The following is a 22,333-nucleotide window of genomic DNA, read 5'->3' as shown; positions in this document are numbered from 1 at the left end:
GGGCTTTCGATTTTGGGCCCTTAGCAGGTAGTAAAAAGTCCACTATGTTTCCCTGAAACAGCAAAATTGCCTACCACGACCCCCACCAACCACTAAAATCGGTATAAAATAACTCCTAAAACAGTGAGGGCTGCTACAAAACGGGATCCCGTTGTAACGGGATAGATATATTAACTATTCTCTTGCACGAGTATCATAGGTATCAGGTCCCAAGTATCACAGGTACCGAGTAACAGGGTATCGGGTACCATGCAGCTAGTATCATAACAGGTATCAGGTATCAAGTACTGTCTCATAGAAAGGTATCCCGTTTCAACGGGATACCGTTGTCTAGTTTTTCTAAAACAGTATTGAGGGAGGTATTAGTTGATGCGTCACATTGACCATGGTGAAACTGTTGGAGTCAGTTAACAAGTTGTAAATGTGAAGCCTACATGATATCCTTACTATCCCTCTCTTCGTCTTTTCTCCCCCCCCCCCCCCCTCTTCTCGTTAGCTTGAGCTCCCGAAGGCAGTCACTACGGCTAGTAAATCTCGATAGAAGCCTCTGCAGAACACGAGGAGCTAGTGCACGATGGGATCATTGTCCAACCTTGCCGCCGCCTCCTCCATGTCTGCCATCCGGGAGTCCCTCATCTCCGCTTTCCTCTGCAGTTATTGGCTTTTAGCTCGTTGTCCAAAGTCGACATGATGGTAGGGGTGATCTTTGGACAAATGGCTAAGGACATTGGTCAAAAAGGAGTGAGAACTTTTTGCTTCATCTCGACGCAATTAGAGAACTCGAGCTCGCCCGGCAATTAGCTTCACAGTATACACCACCTTTGTCGTCGTCCTCTCCATCTCAAACTATTCCAGCAAGGATGCAAGTGATGTGCTCCAGGCAACGATGGAGTCGAGGAAAGTGACAACAGCGATGAAGTTCTCGGCTGATGGCGCATCCAGAGCTCAGGCATGCCAGGTGACGCCCGATCAACTACAGACCATACTAGGAGGCGTTGGCGATAGGGACAGAGGTTGATCAACCACCCTCCACTCGTGTTTCCCCTGCTGCCACCAGCTTGTAGCCTGATGACTTACTCCTCCTCAGCCCCTCACATCTCTTTCTTCCTCCTCTTCCCCCCTCTCCTGCGATGTACGACAAGGCTGGTGAGCTAGATGTTTGAATTGAGCTAGAGGCAACGGCTTAAGGCCTAGCGGAGTGTGACGGGGTTGATGTTGTCGCAGACGAGGCAAAAAGGCAAGGCAATGCAGAGAGGAGGACGCCTTCCGCGAGCTCGATTGACGAATCCATTGGGGAGGGAGTGAGTGGTCCCCACGGCCGCAGCCGGTGGGTGACAAGGAGAAAGCATGGGAGGCAGGAAGGAAAAAAGATGGGTAGCAGGTCGACATCGTGGTTGGGAAAAGATTAAGGCTCCCATCGGATGGCCTAATCAGCCAAAGAAAAAGCCAAAATTTGAATTTTCAAACTTAATTTGAGATTGATTTTGAGATATTTTCAACGTAGTTTCTTTTACAACATTGGCTTTTAAGTCACCAAGAACACATTTATAAAAGTTTCATCTATAAATTCATTTTTATTTCGGCTTATTAGGAAATAAGCCAAATGATGGGGACCTAAAAGAAATAGCGCTGACATGTGGGTCCTACATCTTTTTTTTTTAGTTTTTTAGTGACTAGGCTGCCACATGTACCTATATTGGAGTGTTTTTCACCGGTGTTAACAATTGAGGAAGTCATTTTACCCGGTTTATAATTAAGGATATGAATTAGATCTTATCAATCTTAGAAAGTTAAAGTGGACTCTTTTCCATATTTGAATTAGATGGGCTGCTTGTTGGCCCGTCCCATCCTTAATTATCCTTGATTTTTTGATGGCATTTTTGGTCTTCCAAGTTCCAACTCTTCCTCTCACGAGAGAGAGAGGTCCACCAACTCTATTAACCCAAGCACACCATATTCGTGCTTCACCTCCTGTAACCGGAAGTAAGGGCCTCTTTAGTTCGTGAAAAGAAAAATTTTGCGTATCACACCGGATGTCGAAAAGGGTTTTCGGACACGAATGAAAAAACTAATTTTATAACTCGTTTGGAAACCGCGAGATGAATGTGGATTACTATAGCACTTATAGCTAATCATAGACTAATTAGGCTTAAAAGATTCGTCTCACGATTTTCCCCTAACTGTGTAATTAGTTTTTTAATCTATATTTATTGCTACATGCATGTGTCCAAAGATTTGATGTGATATTTTTTAAAAAAAAAATGGTAACTAAACCAGGCCTAATTAGAAAGTTGTGTGTAGAATCTCCCACGGAATGACAGAACTTATAATCTCCGCCGGAATCATACAAAAGATAGGCCCTGTGTTTTTTCAAGGACCAAAACACACAACTAATATACCGTGTGCTAGCAATCATCATATAATTTATTTGAGGAATACAGCTTGAGTAATACGTACGGACAAATTACAAACAGTTGACTTGTACTACATATGAGTATATTAATTACTACACCTAAGTGGCTACTCATATGTAGTAATGATATAAGCAAGCTATACATGTATACATGTATAAGTAAATTAATTACTACACCTAAGTCTTAAATAGAACGAGTATATTAAAATGATATAAGCAAGCTATACATGTGACCGCATCATATATTTATACTTATGTGGAGAAGAGAGAAGAGAAGTGAAAGAAAAAGACTACAACACGAACTCCAAAACTGCAAAACATATGTGAGAGGGAAATGTGAGGAAAATATTAATGATGTACTCCCTCCGTTTTATAATGTAAGATTTTCCAGCATTGCCCACATTCACATAGAAGTTAATGAATCTAGACATATGAATGTGGGCAATGCTGGAAAGTCTTACATTGTGAATGTCTAGATTCATTAACTTCTATGTGAATGTGGGCAATGCTGGAAAGTCTTACATTATGAAACGGAGGGAGTACATCATTAATATTTTCCTCACATTTCCCTTTCACATATGTGAATATGGATAATGCTGGAAAGTCTTACATTGTGAAACGGAAGAAGTAGTATGTATCTATTATTAACTATTGTATTAGTAGGTTATTAAGTTAGTTATAGATGATGTATTATTAATTTTTAAAGCTACTATATTATTAAATTATTAAACTTGCTCTTAGAGTGCCTTGAAAAAAAGGGGCACGCATGCACCGATGCACAACAATGGGGGTGCAAAATATATAAGTCGCCACTCTTATCCGAGCAATATGACATGAGCAACAAAAAAAAAAAAAAAGAGGCAAAAGATAATCGCAAGTAGCCCTCTTCTTGTTAACCCGTCGGCCAGCATGCATGCATCCAGGCCTCCGGAGCCGGCGCCGCCCGCAGCATCGTCCAAAAACCGGCGGCTCGTCGGGCGCCCACCGGAACTCTGCTCCACGTAGTCGCGGTCACTGGCACCTAGGCCCGCCTTGCGCGGGCCGCCGCTGTCAGTGACAGATCCGGCCAGCCGGGCGCGTGCCCCGCGCGTGCTCCAGGGATCGCGGAGGTGTACGGCACGCGAGGCGGACGGTGGCGCGCGTGTCTTCCCCGTTGCCGGCTCGTGCCCCCCGGCGATTTTACCATTGTGCCCTTCTCACTAAATTAATCATGCATGCATGGCCATTTTAGTCCGTACATTAAGTAATCTGTTGTAATTAAGGTGGTGTTTGGTTGGAGGGGCTAAAGTGGGGCTAAACTTTAGTCCCTCTCACAAAAACATAAGTCCCTTTTTTTCAAGAGAGAATCCATTATTTACCACTGACTTTATCACACGTCTACGATTTGCCACTGACTTTATTATGTTCTACAATATGCCATCGACTTTTGCTTAACTTCTACAATTTACCATCGCCGTCCGGTTAGTCTCCGTTAGTACTGTACAAATTTGTCAAAATGACCAAAATACCCCTGGGAGAAAAGGTTTCAAAATTTGGATAAAAATTATGAAATATCATATTTCAAGTTTTTGTCAAATTTTGGATGTTTACAATCTTATGTTTATAATATAATATTTTGATAATTTTATCCAAATTTTGGAAGTTTTTGTCATAGGGGTATTTTGGTCATTTCGACAAATTTGTACAGTACTAACGGTGGCTAACCGGACGGTAATGGTAAATCGTAGAAGTTAAGCAAAAGTCGATGGCATATTGTAGAACGTGACAAAGTCAGTGGCAAATCGTAGACGTGCGACAAAGTCAGTGGCATATAATGGATTATCTCCCCTACTATAGAGACTTGTACTTTTGTAAGAGGGACTAAATTTAGTCTCTAGTTCCCAAACACCCCCTAAGTTGTTAAACTGTTGTGAGATCCACTTCTATAAAAGAAACTGGTAAGCATATGTGCATCTTCACACAAGTCAACTATAAGCGGTAATTAAGCAAGCTAGTACTTAACATCGGAGCTGTGTAGATGATGATGTCTTCTTCGCAAACACCAGTACGGATCGCCTTCGTTTTCCTCGTCATCCTCGCCGCGACTGATGCGCACAGCGACCACCGAACTCCGCCGCCGGCGTGCGGAGGCGCGGCCGTGGGAGGGGAATGCCACAGCGTGGCCAGGGCGCTCCGCCTGAAGCTGATCGCCATCCCGGCGATCCTCGCCGCCAGCGTGGCCGGCGTGTGCCTGCCGCTCTTCGCCCGGTCCGTGCCGGCGCTCCGCCCCGACGGCGGCCTCTTCGCCGTCGTGAAGGCGTTCGCGTCGGGCGTCATCCTCGGCACCGGCTACATGCACGTGCTCCCGGACTCGTTCAACGACCTCACCTCGCCGTGCCTGCCCAGGAAGCCATGGTCGGAGTTCCCGTTCGCGGCGTTCGTCGCCATGCTCGCCGCCGTGTTCACGCTCATGGTGGACTCGCTCATGCTCACGTTCCACACGCGGGGCAGCAAGGGACGGGCCAGCAGCGCCGTCGCGCACCACGGCGACCACGGGCACTGTCACGCTCACGCGCTGGGGCAAGCAGACGTCGCTGCGCTGTCGACGACGGAGGCGGCGGATCAGGGCAGCGGCGACGTCGAGGCCGGTAACACCACCAAGGCGCAGCTTCTCAGGAATCGCGTCATTGTGCAGGTGACCACACGGCACACTTGCTGGCCATGAACGACACACACACACATACAGTGACACTCATGGCGAACTTTGCGTGTCAGGTTCTCGAGATGGGCATCGTGGTGCACTCAGTGGTGATCGGGCTGGGCATGGGGGCGTCGCAGAACGTGTGCACGATCCGGCCGCTGGTGGCGGCGCTGTGCTTCCACCAGATGTTCGAGGGGATGGGGCTCGGCGGCTGCATCCTGCAGGCGGGGTACGGCGGGAGGACGAGGTCGGCGCTGGTCTTCTTCTTCTCCACCACGACGCCGTTCGGGATCGCGCTGGGGCTCGCGCTGACCAGGGTGTACAGCGACAGCAGCCCGACGGCGCTGGTCGTCGTCGGCCTGCTCAACGCGGCGTCGGCGGGGCTGCTGCACTACATGGCGCTGGTGGAGCTCCTCGCCGCCGATTTCATGGGGCCCAAGCTGCAGGGCAACGTCCGTCTCCAGCTCGCCGCGTCCCTCGCCATCCTCCTCGGCGCCGGCGGCATGTCCGTCATGGCCAAGTGGGCGTGAGCGTGACCGTGACCGGCGTCAGGGTCGAAGATATGCATGAAGTATAGGTGAAGGTGACACCGTATGTGTTGAGTTGTGATCCAAATTCATTTGCACTTAATAAAGACCAGCTTCTGCCGTACGGATCATCATCCCTTTTAGGGTTCCACTATATATATACCTCTTGTAAGCCGCCGTGCGGTGATGTAACCTCACCTTAGATATAGTGAAGATATTTTGCTGGCTAGCGCCCGTGGTTTTTTCTCTCCTATTTTGGGAGGGTTTTCCACGTTAAATCTCGTGTCTTTTGTGATTGATCTATTGTTCTTTATCGTTTGTTCGCCTATCGTTTCCTAACAAGTGGTATCAGAGCTTGTTCCCAGATTAGGGTTTCGCGATGGCGTCAATGAAGTATGATCTACCGCTGCTAGATTACAAGACGAGATTCTCGCTGTGGCAAGTCAAGATGCGGGCTGTTCTGGCGCAAACTTCGGATCTTGATGAGGCGCTGGAAAGCTTCGGGAAGAAGAAAACGACTGAGTGGACTGCTGAGGAGAAGCGGAAAGATCGTAAGGCTCTGTCGCTAATCCAACTTCATCTATCTAATGATATTTTGCAAGAAGTGTTGCAGAAAAAGACTGCTGCAGAACTTTGGCTCAAACTGGAATCGATCTGCATGTCTAAAGATCTAACCAGTAAGATGCATATCAAGATGAAGTTGTTCTCGCACAAGTTGCATGAGAGTGGTTCTGTGTTGAACCACATATCGGTCTTCAAGGAGATCGTTGCTGACCTAGTGTCGATGGAGGTACAGTTTGATGATGAAGATTTAGGTCTTTTACTGTTATGCTCACTGCCTAGTTCATATGCAAATTTTCGTCACACCATACTTTTAAGCCGTGATGAACTAACCCTAGCGGAAGTTTATGAGGCGCTCCAAAACAGGGAGAAGATGAAAGGTATGGTTCAGTCTTATGCGTCGTCCTCTAAGGGCGAAGCATTGCAGGTCAGAGGCAGATCTGAGCAGAGAACCTACAACGACAGCAATGATCATGACAAGAGTCAGAGTAGAGGCCGTTCTAAATCCAGAGGTAAAAAGTTCTGTAAGTATTGCAAAAAGAAAAATCACTTCATTGAAGAATGTTGGAAGCTGCAGAATAAGGAGAAAAGGAAATCTGATGGTAAGGCCTCTGTTGTTACCAGTGCTGAAAACTCTGATTCAGGAGATTGTCTTGTTGTTTTTGCTGGTTATGTTGCTAGTCATGATGAATGGATACTTGATACTGCATGTTCGTTTCATATCTGCATTAACAGAGATTGGTTTAGTTCTTACAAGTCTGTGCAGAATGAAGATGTTGTGCGCATGGGAGATGATAACCCACGTGAGATCGTGGGCATTGGCTCCGTTCAGATCAAGACTCATGATGGCATGACACGCACGCTGAAAGATGTGAGACACATACCAGGGATGGCGAGAAATCTCATCTCTCTCAGCACACTTGATGCAGAAGGATACAAATACTCCGGTTCAGGTGGAGTTGTAAAGGTATCGAAAGGTTCTCTTGTTTACATGATTGGTGATATGAATTCTGCAAACTTATATGTCCTTAGAGGAAGTACATTACATGGTTCTGTTACCGCTGCTGCTGTTACTAAAGATGAACCTAGTAAGACTAACCTGTGGCACATGCGTCTTGGACATATGAGTGAACTTGGTATGGCAGAATTGATGAAAAGGAACCTGCTGGATGGCTGCACTCAGGGTAACATGAAGTTCTGTGAGCACTGTGTTTTTGGTAAGCACAAGAGGGTAAAATTCAATACCTCAGTTCATCGCACCAAAGGTATACTTGATTATGTACATGCTGATTTGTGGGGACCTTCTCGTAAGCCCTCTCTTGGTGGTGCTCGTTATATGCTTACCATTATTGATGATTACTCTAGAAAAGAGTGGCCTTATTTCCTGAAACATAAAGATGATACATTTGCTGCTTTTAAGGAGCGGAAAGTTATGATTGAAAGGCAAACTGAAAAGGAGGTAAAAGTACTTTGCACTGACAATGGTGGTGAATTTTGTTCAGATGCTTTTGATGATTACTGCAGGAAGGAAGGCATCGTTAGGCACCACACCATCCCGTACACTCCACAGCAGAATGGTGTAGCTGAGCGCATGAACAGAACCATCATCTCCAAGGCTCGTTGCATGCTGTCCAACGCTCGCATGAACAAGCGTTTTTGGGCAGAGGCTGCTAACACCGCCTGCTACTTGATCAACAGGTCGCCTTCTATCCCACTTAATAAGAAAACTCCCATTGAGATATGGTCTGGTATGCCTGCTGATTATTCACAGTTGAGAGTTTTTGGATGCACTGCTTATGCTCATGTTGATAATGGAAAATTAGAGCCTAGAGCTATTAAGTGTCTATTTCTTGGTTATGGTTCAGGAGTAAAAGGATATAAGTTATGGAATCCTGAAACTAACAAGACCTTCATGAGCAGGAATGTTATTTTCAATGAATTTGTTATGTTTAATGACAGCTTGCCCACAGATGTCATACCAGGTGGTTCAGATGAGGAGCAGCAATATGTTAGCGTGCAGGTGGAGCACGTGGATGATCAGGAAACTGAAATTGTTGGTAATGATGTTAATGATACTGTTCAGCACTCACCTTCTGTTTTGCAGCCACAAGATGAACCTATTGCCCATCGCAGAACAAAGAGGAGTTGTGGTGCTCCAGTCCGTCTTATTGAGGAATGTGATATGGTTTATTATGCTTTTAGTTATGCTGAACAGGTGGAGAATACTCTTGAGCCAGCCACATACACTGAAGCTGTTGTTTCTGGAGACCGTGAGAAGTGGATCTCAGCTATACAGGAGGAGATGCAATCTCTTGAGAAGAATGGCACATGGGAGCTTGTGCACTTGCCAAAACAGAAGAAGCCTGTTCGTTGTAAATGGATCTTCAAGAGAAAGGAGGGTTTATCTCCTAGCGAGCCTCCGAGGTTTAAGGTAAGGTTAGTAGCAAAAGGTTTCAGTCAAATTGCTGGTGTTGATTATAATGATGTGTTCTCTCCAGTTGTAAAGCATAGTTCAATTCGCACATTCTTCAGTATTGTTACTATGCATGATCTTGAGCTTGAGCAGTTAGATGTGAAGACAACATTTTTACATGGAGAGCTTGAGGAGGAGATATACATGGACCAGCCAGAAGGGTTCATAGTACCTGGTAAGGAGGATTATGTTTGCAAGTTGAAAAGATCTTTGTATGGTTTGAAACAGTCTCCTCGTCAATGGTATAAAAGGTTTGATTCATTTATGTTGTCACATGGCTTTAAGAGGTCTGAATTTGATAGCTGTGTGTATATTAAATTTGTTAATGGATCACCTATATACTTGCTGTTATATGTTGATGATATGCTGATTGCTGCCAAGAGCAAGGAACAAATCACTACATTGAAGAAACAGTTGAGTAGTGAGTTTGATATGAAGGATCTTGGTGCTGCTAAGAAAATTCTAGGTATGGAAATCACTAGAGACAGAAATTCTGGTTTGTTATTTCTTAGTCAGCAAAGCTACATTAAGAAGGTTCTTCAGCGTTTTAACATGCATGATGCAAAGCCTGTTAGCACTCCTATTGCACCTCATTTTAAATTATCAGCTTTACAATGCGCTAGTACTGATGAGGATGTAGAATACATGTCTAGAGTTCCATATTCTAGTGCTGTTGGTTCTTTGATGTATGCCATGGTTTGCTCCTGGCCAGATTTATCTCATGCTATGAGTTTGGTTAGTAGATACATGGCTAATCCTGGTAAAGAACACTGGAAAGCTGTTCAGTGGATTTTCAGGTACCTCAGAGGCACAGCTGATGCTTGCTTGAAGTTTGGCAGGATTGATAAGGGGCTTGTTGGATATGTGGATTCTGATTTTGCTGCAGATTTGGATAAGAGAAGGTCACTCACAGGTTATGTGTTTACCATTGGTAGTTGTGCTGTGAGTTGGAAGGCAACATTGCAGCCTGTTGTTGCCCAGTCTACCACTGAAGCAGAATACATGGCTATTGCTGAAGCATGTAAAGAATCAGTTTGGCTGAAAGGATTGTTTGCTGAGCTTTGTGGAGTTGATTCTTGCATTAACTTGTTTTGTGACAGTCAAAGTGCTATATGCCTCACCAAAGATCAGATGTTTCATGAGAGGACAAAGCACATTGATATCAAGTACCATTATGTTCGCGATATAGTCGCGCAAGGTAAGCTAAAGGTATGCAAGATAAGTATTCATGATAATCCTGCTGATATGATGACAAAGCCTATTCCTGTTGCTAAGTTTGAGCTTTGCTCAAGCTTAGTTGGTATAGTGGTTTAGCCCGAGAGGCTATTTGGCGCCGAAAGTGTTTTTTTTGTCTTTGTTGTGTTCAGGGTGAAGGATTGATTCATGCTACAAGAAGGAATTTGTCTCAAGGTGGAGTTTGTTGAGTTGTGATCCAAATTCATTTGCACTTAATAAAGGCCAGCTTCTGCCGTAGCGGAGCAAATCATCCCTTTTAGGGTTCCACTATATATATACCTCTTGTAAGCCGCCGTGCAGTGATGTAACCTCACCTCAGATATAGTGAAGATATTTTGTTGGCTGGTGCCCGTGGTTTTTTCTCTCCTGTTTTGGAAGGGTTTTCCACGTTAAATCTCGTGTCTTTTGTGATTGATCTATTGTTCTTTATCGTTTGTTCGCCTATCGTTTTCTAACAGTATGTATACTGGCGTGGCGGCATATATATTGTACTAGCCTGATGACCTTCATGGGAGTGGGTTCATTACTTCATTACATTGTCGTATAAATGGTTATGAAAAAAATTCAGTTAGATTAATACTGTAATAAAACACTCAACTGCAAGTTAAAAGTCAACTTCAACTAGTTATAACGAAAAAACAAATAAAACTATGACTATGACTAGTTAACATATATTCGCAATTAAATTTGTTTTTTTAGCATCTAAAAAACTGTCGCAAGTTTTTTGAGTCAAAAATTTTTAGATGTAGCTACAGTATAATTGAAGTGTAATTACAATACAACTACATTGCGACTGTATTATAATTGCACCATAATTATATTGTAACTACATCGTAACTACGATATAGCTTATATAAAACTTGTAGTCAACTATGATTTGGTTAGCTAGCATTGAGATCTTACTCATAACATGTGTGAAAATTTATTTCTCACATTTTTTTTCCTTTATGCACAAACCTCGAGACAATCCGATGGTCACAAATCTAAAAGTTTTGGAGGCCAAAAAAAAACTTATAAAAATTTTCTAGCAAATCCTTTTTCCATTGCAACTTATAGAAGTTAAATTTAACTTTGCATGTTTTCTGAGTGATTTATCACATATTAATCTATCTTGTTTTTTTCAAATTTCTTTACAACCATTTGGATGACATATAAATAATGAGGGGATGTCCCCTCAAAAGTTTAAAATAATTTCTAGTATAGCTAGTACTGTAAAACCACTTGAGGCAGTATACGTTGATCTCCAAATGAAAATTCGCTCGTTGTAGAGTTGTACAGTTGTAAGTTGTACGTAGTTGGCACTTGTACGGTTACACGTGCCATTTTTTCTCTCCCTATCATTACTTACATACTCTATGCATATTCGTATCAATAGGATGTGCTCGTTTCAATCTTGAAATGTAATCCCTTGCTTGGCGGCTAGAAGGTTCTGTTGTATAGAGAAACATGTACTCCTCTCGTTTCGAAAAAAACAAATGATATAAAATATTCTAGTACTATGTTAGTTTTTATGGGACGGAGAAAGTATAGTGCTACCTGTGCCATGTCCAGCTCAACAGATTATTTTGGGCTGCGCTACCCCCACACTGCGTTGCACGCATGGTGTAACACAAAGTTTGGCTAAGGCTATTGGGCTTTTTTAGTGCGGCCCATCACATCCCAGGAGGCCAGGGAGACCCATCAAAGTATCAAAACAGACCAAGGCAGTGTTGGTTCCCTTCAAATTTTCAAAAATTCCGTAACATCAAATATTCGGACACATGTATGGAGCATTAAATATGGACGAAAAAAACAATTACACAGTTTGCATGTAAACTATGAGACGAATCTTTTGAGCCTAATTACGCCATGATTTGACAATATGATGCTATAGTAAACATTTATTAATGACGGATTGATTAGGCTTAATAAATTCGTCTCGCAGTTTACAGGCGGAATCTGTAATTTATTTTATTATTAGTCTACATTTAATACTTTAAATGCGTATCTATATACTTAAAAAAAATTGGCTCACGAACTAAACGCGGCCCAGCCAAAGACGGCGCCGCAAGACGTTGGGATCGGCGAAGGTCATCCATTTCCGGCCATCCTCCTACCCTCCAGCAATGAGGGAAGGACAAACTCGACAAGGATATCGCGCACGCGAACCGCGAAGCTGGGACAAATCTGGGCCGTTGATGCGTCGTCGTCGGAGAGAAGTAGAGGCATGCTCCCCCAAGCTGCCACGCATTTCGTCGTCCCATTCCCAAAGCCAAAGTGCACCGAGAAATTCTCATTTCATTCAGATATTCGCTCGCTGTACTCCACTCATCCCTGCGCTCGCTCACCGCTCACCCTCCCCGCGCGCTGTGGCGAGTGTTGTTGTGTTCTGTCCTGTCGTGTCGCTTTCGCTCGAAACGATTGTTTCTTTTTGTTGTTTTTTTGGGCTCGCACGTGAGGTGAGGTGAGGTGAGAGCGAGGCCACCGGACGGACCACGTGCAACGTGCGCACCACGGCGCCGAGGCGGCGATTGAGGAGGATCGGATGATGTCGGCACTCGGCAATCTTGGCTCGAATCGGGATGGTGGTCCGCACTCCACCAGCGACTCTCTCTCTTCAGTTAATCGTGATGGATGGGTGGCTACGTGAGATGACGGGACTAAAACTTAATAAGTCACTATCACATTATCACATTAGATATTTGGACACTAATTATAAATATTAAACGTAGACTATTAATAAAACATATCCATAATCTTAAACTAATTCGTTAGACGAATCTATTGAGCCTAATTAATTTATAATTAGCCTATGTGAGGCTACAGTAAACATTCTCTAATTATGGATTAATTAGGCTTAAAAAATTTATCTCGTAAATTAGCTTTCATTTATATAATTAAATTTGTGAGTAGTCTATATTTAATACTCTAAATAAGTGTCTAAATACAGGGAGTAAAGTTAAGTCCATGGATCCAAACACCACCGATTCGATTACTTTGTGCTTATTGATACGGCTCTGTCTGAGCCTAAGCCTTAAGCCTTGCACGGGTTGTCGCTCTGTTAGTGTTAGGCTCGAGATATGGATAGGATGGGAAAGTGTGTGAACCCCCCCCCCTCCCCCCCCCCCCACGCAGAGAGGTAGGAGTATTGGTGTTAAGTTAAAGGCTTAAAGCCGGCGTATAAATGCTCATCAAAAGTATGTTCGTTTTAACCCGTGTTTCGTCCGATAATATCCCTTTTTCATGTAGTAGTACGTACAACATTTTTTGGGATTAGATTCTACTCCATCTAGAACTTCTTTATGAGAGGCATGAAATTGGGTACTGTAGTACAGTAATACAGTTGCTCCGCGTGCCTAACTGTTCACATCTTGTGGCGCACGTTTGAGCCTTGTCACTTTAGGATTAGGAGATGATACATGCAACAAGCCAAACCATGGAGTATGCTCCATCCGTTCATGTGGGGAAAAAATGTTTTGATTTTAGCAAGTCTAACTCGAAAGATGTCCATCACTACTTGTACATTATACTAACATAGTATAACATATAAGTACATTTAGTGAATAAAACCATACTCCATCCGTCTCAAAATATAACAACTTTTAGCTCTTAAGATTTGTCCTAAAATATAATAATACCGTACCTATCAGCCAAAGAGGAATTCTTCTAGTAGTATCGGCTATTTCCCCTACTTTCCTCCACATTTTATCAAGTGGTCACGCTAGAGACAAAAACAGTCATGGATAGTTATAAGGATGGTATCCTTCCAAATGGGGATAAGAGAATTCTTACTATTCTCTTTCTTTCTCTCAATTGAAGAAGTAATTGGAAAATAATACAGCAAGTACAAAAATGAGTAATAAACCCCAGTATAGACTGGTACGATTCAATTCAACATTTTGTTCATTCGGGTTTGATTGTGTCATAGTTCTATAGTTGGAATTTGGTTTATCGTTGGATGAACTACATTGCTGATATTGATCCCAAGAAAAACAACTTCTCTACCAATATTCTCTTCCCAACCAATCACAACCCTCCACCATTCACTTTTTCCACCTACCTCCACTACACATCCAATTACAACCCTCCACCACTCATTTCTACCTACTTTCTTAATAACCGTGTCCAACTTCTTATATTTTTGGGCGGAGGAGTACTATATTTGTTATGTTCATGCTTCAAAGTACTTACAGGCAATATTAATTTTTTAATCATAGAAAAATATATTTTTTTTTATAAATTGCACCCTTCGTTCTATGAAAAACTGACCTTTTGAGATTAATCTACACAAGTATTTCTTTAGATTTATCTTTAAAAGTTATCTTTTATTTCGGGGACGAGTGAGTAAAGATCAAGTAGTAGTCCTACAAATTCTATAAAATTAAAACCACGTGTTGCAAAAAAAAATAGAATAACGTAACTATAATGTACTTTAAGCCATACTCAAGTGCCTAATCATGTTGTACTGGGTACTATTCCTAATTCATTCGGTTTTCGCTTCCTTTCGTACTGGAGGGGAGTATAGTCTTTCACCCAGTAAATTCTCCCCCACGACAGCTCACCCCTCCCAAAGTCAAGTCAAGGTCGTCGCCTCCCACCTCCTCCTCCGATCCGGCCGCCGCGGAGGCATGCGACCACACCACTGTACCACTACACCACCTCACTGACACGTGGGCCCCACACGCCACACACCACACCAGCAGCCAGTCATCGATCGAGTCGGCAGCAATCCCCAGCGCGCAGAAGAGGAGAGAGAGAGAGTATTCCTCGCAGAAGAGACGACGACTCTTCCGCCGACGACGTCACCCCCGTGACGTGGGTTGCCCCGTCACGGCCTCGCATCACCACACCTCACCACCCCCCACGTTCTTGTTTCTTTCCCATCCGCGTATAGTAGACCACGGAGGCAGCAGAGCTGCAGAGGAGTAGCGAGAGAAAAATACACGCGCGAAATTTCCGGATAAGAGCAGCGCCGGCGGCGGATGTAGGCAGCGTTTGCTGTTGCTGTTTTTTTCCCTTTTTTTCCGTCTCGTTTTGCTCCCACTTCGCTGCTCCCGGATCCGCGTAGGGTTCTTGTGTCGTGTGGTGGGGTTATGACCCGCGGCGCTGCTCTGCTTTGCTCGATTTGCTGTGCTTGCCTTGGAGGTCGCCTGCTTGGCTGCTTTTGAGAGTGAGTGTGTGTGTGTGTGTGTTTTTTTTTTATACCTCTTTTCTTTTTCTGGGAGAATTTCCCGTTCTTGGGTTTGGTCTTTTTTGCGAACCTTTGAACCCTTTCTTGTTGGATTCTGGGGGGAAGTTTATTTATGCTTAATTTGGCGGTTCTTGTTTTGTTTCGGGGAGTTTAGAAAATTTTCGAGGCTTTGATTCGTTTTGATTTTGGGTGGGGGGAATCTCGTCGTGCGAAAGGATTCGATCGGGAGAGCCTACCGGAGTTTGGATTCTCGCGTGCACCACCGCGAGAATTATGAGGGGAGAAGTGAGCTTCTAGCTAGCATCTAGAACCTTCTAGACTCTCCTCGCCATGGAGACGTCCACCATAAGCTTCTCCTCCTCGTCGCCGCCGTCCCCTCCGCCGCCGCAGCCGGCTCCGGGCGACATCGACGCCGTCAGCCTCGGCCGCCTCAGCAGGAACCTCGAGAACCTCCTCGACCCCGCCTTTCTCAACTGCGCCGACGCCGAGATCGTCCTCGCCTCCGGAGGCGGCGACCCCGGCGGCGGCGCCGTCGTGGGCGTCCACCGCTGCATCCTCGCCGCCAGGAGCCGCTTCTTCTACGACCACTTCTCCTCCGCCCCCGCCCCCGCCCCCGCCACCGCCGGCGACAAGCCGCAGCTGGACCTCGACGGGCTGGTCCCCGGCGGGCGCCACATCGGCCGAGACGCCCTCGTCGCCGTTCTCAGCTACCTGTACACCGGCCGCCTCAGGTCGGCGCCCCCCGAGGCCGCCGCCTGCCTGGACGACGGCTGCAGCCACGACGCGTGCCGCCCGGCGATCGACTTCGTCGTCGAGTCCACGTACGCCGCCTCCGGCTTCCAGATCTCCGAGCTCGTCTCCCTCTTCCAGGTAATCAACTGTTACCCAAACGTGTTCTCTGCACTCATGATTCACTAGCAACTTCAGTTTCAGAAAATTTTTATTGCTGGATGGTGTTGTAAATTTCCTACAAATTAGCATGTGTTTGCAAACAATTCATCATTTTGTGTTGAATAAGTAGCTGAATAATTACAGACAAAAATAGGACTCCTCTAAGTCCTAACTATGGGGTTCTTATGTCGCAGCGCCGATTATCTGATTTTGTGAACAAAGCTTTGGCTGAGGACATACTGCCAATTCTTGTGGTTGCCTCCACCTGCCATCTTCCAGAGCTGCTAAATCAATGTATCCAGAGGGTTGCCAACTCGAACCTGGACAATCGTTACCTCGAGAAGCGGCTTCCGGATGATCTGTACGCCAAGCTGAAGGAGTTTCGCGTGCCTGATGAACCACACAGTGGCATTCTTGACCCTGAGCATGAGAAGAGGGTCAGAAACATCCACAAGGCCTTGGATTCCGATGATGTCGATCTTGTTGGCATGCTTCTGAAGGAGTCCCCGGTCACCTTGGATGATGCATTCGCCATACACTACGCTGCGGCCTACTGTGAGCCAAAAGTGTTAGCAGAATTGCTGAAACTGGAATCTGCAAATGTGAACCTGAAGAACTCAAGTGGATACACGCCGCTCCACATGGCTTGCATGAGGCGAGAACCGGATATCATTGTTTCGCTTATAGAAAAGGGGGCCTCTGTTCTGGAAAGGACACAGGATGGACGTGATGCTCTTACCATCTGCAAGAGATTAACAAGGGAGAAAGACCGCAACGAGAAATCAGAAAAATGCAAGGAGAGAAGCAAGGCTTACTTGTGCATTGGCGTCTTACAGCAAGAAATAAAGAGGAGACCACAAATTTTGGAGGACCAGATGTCTGCAGAGGAGTCAATTGCTACACCTCTGCTGGTTGATAATTTTCACATGAGGCTACTAAACTTGGAGAATAGAGGTCAGCATATGTTTATCTTGGTTTGTCATTTTGAAGCTACGCTTGTTTGCAACAACTAATAGTTTTTCTTTCCATCTTTTACCATTCATTGATTATATCCTGGAATGTGTTTTGAGAAATTAGTGCTTTTTCCTTGTCTTCAATTTGCAAGCATATGTTCTGATGAGCTTAATTTGTTGCTGTATTCTCATTAACCTCAGTGGGCATAAGTTCTATCGGTACTAATATGCATATATTATCTACATCAAAGACTACTGAATGATTTGTTTCCTTTCTTTCTTTTTTTGTGATAGCAATATGATTCACTAACTTAATATGAAATGCAGCAGAAAAGAAGGAACCTAATTCAGTATCAGTTGGGATTACAATGTTGTAGTTTTTTCGCCTTTCCAGCTAGAGACTAGAATACACAATTCTGAAAATCATTCCTGAAGTATATTTCTGTGTCTATGCAGTTGCCTTTGCAAGAATATTTTTCCCTTCGGAAGCCAAACTTGTGATGCGCATAGCACAAGCTGACTCAACTCAAGAGTTTGCTGGTCTCACATCTGCTAATTTCAGTAAACTTAAGGAGGTTGACCTAAATGAGACCCCCACAATGCAAAACAGGAGGTTGCGAGAACGCCTTGATGCTTTGACAAAAACAGGTCATTTTTAACTCGTAATCGTGCATCTATATGGTTAATATTCTCCGGCATTTTGACAGATTAAGCTTCCAGAGTAACTCCTGTTCTCTGCTGTTACTAAATAAACTCCTGTATGTTCCAGTTGAACTCGGACGACGATACTTCCCACATTGTTCAGAAGTTCTCGACAAGTTCCTGAATGAAGAATCCACCGATTTGATCTTGCTTGAAAGTGGCACAGCAGAGGACCAGCAAACCAAGAGGATGCGCTTTTCTGAACTCAGAGAGGATGTACGGAAGGCCTTTACCAAAGATAAGGCAGCCGGCGCTGCAATATCTTCCTCAACATCTGCGTCTTCATCACCAAGGTATGAGACAAAGTTAAGACCTGGCAACAAGAAAGGGAAGCTATCACGGTAATATCAGCAGTTAAGTCTAATCTGCAGTGTAGCTTCTGAAACATCATCATCTTCACCACCAATGCTTGATATACTTGATATAAAGGGGTAAACAGGGCCTTAGAAAGTGGAAGTTAATTATCATTGGTAATATCAGTAGTTAAGTCCAATCTGTTCAGCATGCTCAACTTCAGGAAAGGTGGAGAAGGAAAGTAGGGAGGTTGCTTTGACAAGTAGGGGTGCAATGGAATTCCAACTATTTATCCAAGAAAAGCAGCGAGCATATCTACTACCAGTACGACTGTAGTGTGATTACTTGTAGTGGCTGTGATCTGACATGACGTACGGCATTGGCTTTTATTATGCTAAGAAGTTGGCAATGGTCAGTTTCACTTTCACAATGATTGTAGCCCTCTTGTATGTTTTAACCAATCAGGCCGTGTTTACTTCACCCTCAACTACCCTAAACTTCCAACTTTCTATCACATCATATCACATAAAAAACTTTCCTACACATATAAACTTTTAATTTTTTTTCCAAACTCTCAACTTTCCCCAAACTTCCAAATTTTTTCAGGAACTAAACACACCCTCAGTTCAGTGCTGGTAGAGTATCATTTTTGGTACGAATTGACTTCCGCTATGTCTGAAAATGTTTATGCGGTAACTTTAGCATTACTATATATATAACCGTATATTTAGTTCCTTTCTTTTCTACTTCCTCTGTTCTTAAAATATATACTAGCTACTTCTAGGCTCTAGCTATACAAATGACAATTGTAATATGGAGAACTTTTGGGACGGAGGTAGTACTATGGAGGGATCAGGGATGTGGCCCTAGTCTATTGCAAGGAAAACTGGAGTAGTAAGAATGTGAGTGTTAAACTGTTGATTTGGGCACTGATATTCTTCCCTTTAAACTGAACCAAATTCAGAATCAGATTAATACGATAATCAATGAATCGATTTTATGCATTTATATAATAAAATGTTTGCTAGTGGGACAAAGCAAAACACTAGACATTTGCATTGCAAAGAAGTCTGTCAGGTTAATAATTAAGGTGGTTTTACTAGTTTGCTCTTCTTACTGGACTAGCAAAATGCGTATGTTTTGCTGTGAGTAAAAGAAAATGTATAATAATATGTCATAGATAGAATATTTTTTAATCAAATATGTTAGTATTACTTTTTTAATATATATATATATAGGTAAATTAATATATATATGGTATCCACTTGATTCAAACAAATATTAGACTATTGCATAATATAGGAAAGTTTTAGAGACTAATTTTGTAAAATTGTAAAAGTAGTAGTGATGGTGGCAGAACCACCACCATCACTATTGTATAGATTGTGAAAATGTGTCCTTGCTAATTTGAAGATACAATAGAGTACATTTGCACTAGAGAAACTACAAAATGTTTTCGGAACAAAAAAACTGTCCATTGTAAGCTGTGTTATCAAAACTAAACTAGTTAAACGGTTTCCTTTCGGGTCTCATCTCCTCAAATGATTGGTGTCACATGCTTGATCTGTGATACTAGAAACTACAGTGCATCTCTTTTCATCCATGCATGTGAGCTATTCTTCCCTGTCCCCACAGCACTCGTGCAGCTCTGCAGGGCAAAGTACTCGGGTTGGCCTGAATCCAATGGATTAGTAGATTCGCCTAAACACTGCGCAGATAGCATCATCATCCGTCCTAGATTACTGTAGCTGCATGCTGACATGGTTCAATCATCAAGGAGAAGATACAGATGGATGGCACAGGATTGATGAGATGGCGACATGGCATAATTGCTAACCTTCCGTTAAAAAAAAGAAGACAAACTTTGGGTTTCCATGTCCAATGTTTGACTGTTTGTTTTATATGAAATTTTTTTATAATTAGTATTTTTATTGTTGTTACATGATAAAACATGATTAATACTTTATGTGTGACTTATCTTTTTAATTTTTTTATAATTTCTTTTAAATAAGACGGACGATCAAACGTTAGACACGAAAACTCAAGGTTTGTCTTTTTTTTTCTGTTTTTTTGGACGGAGGGAATAGTTTCATTCTGTAAGAGCATCTCCAATAGATGACTAAAATTAAACTCCCAAAAATCCTGTATTGGGGACAGCCAAAAACATATTTAGCCTAAAATACACCCTCTTCTCCAAGAGATGACTAAAATTTGGTTCCCAAAATTTTAAAATTTTTCCACATCATCATTAGTGGGCCCTTCCCAACTAATTTTCTACCTGCTCGTTAAAATCACAGGCGAGAGCGGAGGGGGAGATCGCGTCGCGCGTGAGAGGCGAGGAGGAGATCGCGGCGTGCGGATGCGGAGGGGAATGGGCATGGTCGACGCGACGCACGCGGACGGAAGGAGATGGCTGCTCATCCTAGTCGCGCGCGAGATCGCAACTGATACCGTTGGCGAGGTTATATATCAGACGCAGCGATATACGAAATTGATCGAAGGACACAGTGCTATAGACGCACATAGAGCTCTTCCTCTGTCAGCGCCGGCGGTGTTAGCACTTCACTCAATCAGAGCTCTTCCTCTGTCAGGGCCGGCGACGTTAGCACCTCACTTAATCAGGCAACTGCAGCAAGCAGCAACGATTGGTGACAGGCACAAGCTCTTGTGCAGTGCGTGAGTAGCAAAATTTTGCTAGCAACCATGTTTTTTACTTTGTTCTATTTCCTTTTTTTATGTTTCTGATCTGACAATGTCTTGATGGAAAAAAAAACTTAATTTGATATGATGAATAAATATTTGGAAAAACGGAAGGCCAATCACATTTTTTTTAATTTGATCTGACAACGTCGCAAGGGGAAAAACTTAATTTATTGTGATGAATAATGGTTTGGCAGTTGATTTGATCCAAGATGAGTCGACCTCGCTCCTCGTTTCAACAGCTCGTGGATGAATCATCGTCTGACGATGACGATGATTTTTTTTTTGCCACGGCACAAATCGTCCATAGCTATTGGCACTCTGTCAATGCACCAAGACATGGTGGGTCAGTCATGGGACATGAAGTGATTGATCGCAACAGAGAAGCACGGCACTTGAGATTATACCAAGACTACTTTTCTGATAATCCTACCTATGGCCCAGTTTTATTCAGGCGCAGGTTTGTATAAGTAAATTTTATATAATTTATTTTTGTTATATGCATAGATATGCATGTCTCATTAGTTATGATTCGCAGGAATAGAATGAGCAGGCCTCTGTTTCTTCGCATAATGAATGCAGTAGAGGATCACGATGACTATTTTGTGCAGAAGAGAAATGCAGCTGGTTTAATTGGGTTCAGTTGTCATCAAAAGGTCACTGCAGCAATGCGTCAGTTGGCTTATGGTATAGCAGCAGATGCTTTGGATGAATATCTCGGTATTGCAGAAAGTACCGCTATAGAGAGCCTGAGAAGGTTTGTGAAAGCAGTTGTACAAGTTTTTGAACATGAATACTTAAGATCACCCAATGAGAACGATACAACTCGATTACTTGAACTTGGGGAGGACAGAGGTTTCCCCGGTATGTTAGGCTCCATAGATTGCATGCATTGGAAGTGGAAGAACTGCCCTACAGAATTGCACGGTATGTACCAAGGGCACGTGCACGAGCCTACAATAATTTTAGAAGCCGTTGCTTCAAAGGATCTCTGGATTTGGCACGCTTTTTTTGGTATGCCTGGGTCTCATAACGATATCAATGTACTTCATCGATCCCCGCTATTTGCAAAGCTAGCTGAAGGCAAGGCTCCTGAAGTGAACTATAGTATAAATAGACACGATTATATGATGGGATATTATCTTGCTGATGGCATATATCCTTCTTGGGCCACATTTGTGAAGACCATACCAGAACCACATGGCAACAAGAGGAAATATTTTGCCAAAGCACAGGAAGCAGTAAGGAAGGACGTCGAACGAGCTTTTGGGGTTCTGCAAGCTCGATTTGCCATTGTTCGAGGGCCAGCTCGACATTGGGATGAAAAGACTCTGGGATACATCATGAAAGCTTGTGTTATCATGCATAACATGATTATTGAAGATGAGGGAGAAGTTGATTGGGAAGAACGGTTCCCAGAGGGAGGAGAAAATGTCAGAGTGTCCCACGATGAAATACCTGATCTTGATGATTTTATCCAAATGCACAAAAAAATAAGGGACGACGAAACTCACTATCAGCTACGTGAAGACCTAGTGGAGCACTTGTGGCAACATTATCCGGATAAATATTGAGGTTTTATTTATATGTTTGAATTCCATGTAATAAATAATATACATATGTGAGGATTTGCCAAATCATCTTAATTTGTTTTTCATGAATTGAATAAATGGTGTACTGTTCGGTTTAAGAATAGTACAGGAGAATTAATAAAAGTGCACTTCCTTTAACTT

The 22,333-nt window shown here is 43.4% G+C and overlaps 3 protein-coding genes across 4 annotated transcripts; all 3 read left to right on the top strand.

The window, feature by feature from the left end:
- Nucleotides 1–4,370: 4,370 nt before the first annotated feature.
- LOC4333667 (fe(2+) transport protein 2-like) lies at nt 4,371–5,744 on the top strand. Its single transcript, NM_001418395.1, has 2 exons — nt 4,371–5,087; nt 5,168–5,744. The coding sequence occupies exons 1-2, from the start codon at nt 4,431–4,433 to the stop codon at nt 5,621–5,623; spliced, it is 1,113 nt and encodes a 370-aa protein (NP_001405324.1). The 5' UTR covers nt 4,371–4,430; the 3' UTR covers nt 5,624–5,744.
- Nucleotides 5,745–14,751: 9,007 nt separating this feature from the next.
- Nucleotides 14,752–20,734, top strand: LOC4333666 (BTB/POZ domain and ankyrin repeat-containing protein NPR3-like). 2 transcript variants are annotated; one of them, XR_010739780.1, is made up of 5 exons: nt 14,752–15,930; nt 16,146–16,905; nt 17,361–17,552; nt 17,674–18,311; nt 20,198–20,734. XR_010739780.1 is itself a non-coding variant. In NM_001402198.1 (4 exons), exons 1-4 carry the CDS (start codon nt 15,391–15,393, stop codon nt 17,949–17,951), a joined length of 1,770 nt encoding a protein of 589 aa, NP_001389127.1. In that variant the 5' UTR covers nt 14,772–15,390; the 3' UTR covers nt 17,952–18,443. The 2 variants fall into 2 exon arrangements, 1 of the variants encoding a protein (NP_001389127.1); NM_001402198.1 differs by lacking the exon at nt 20,198–20,734 and having other exon boundaries at nt 14,772–15,930; nt 17,674–18,443.
- Nucleotides 20,259–22,308, top strand: LOC107280463 (protein ANTAGONIST OF LIKE HETEROCHROMATIN PROTEIN 1-like). Its single transcript, NM_001402214.1, has 2 exons — nt 20,259–21,060; nt 21,139–22,308. Exons 1-2 carry the CDS (start codon nt 20,813–20,815, stop codon nt 22,172–22,174), a joined length of 1,284 nt encoding a protein of 427 aa, NP_001389143.1. The 5' UTR covers nt 20,259–20,812; the 3' UTR covers nt 22,175–22,308.
- Nucleotides 22,309–22,333: the final 25 nt, after the last annotated feature.

This window comes from Oryza sativa, chromosome 3 (genome assembly GCF_034140825.1).
Source record: "Oryza sativa Japonica Group chromosome 3, ASM3414082v1".
Taxonomy (NCBI): Eukaryota; Viridiplantae; Streptophyta; class Magnoliopsida; order Poales; family Poaceae; genus Oryza; species Oryza sativa.
This window is presented reverse-complemented; position numbering and strand designations above follow the sequence as displayed.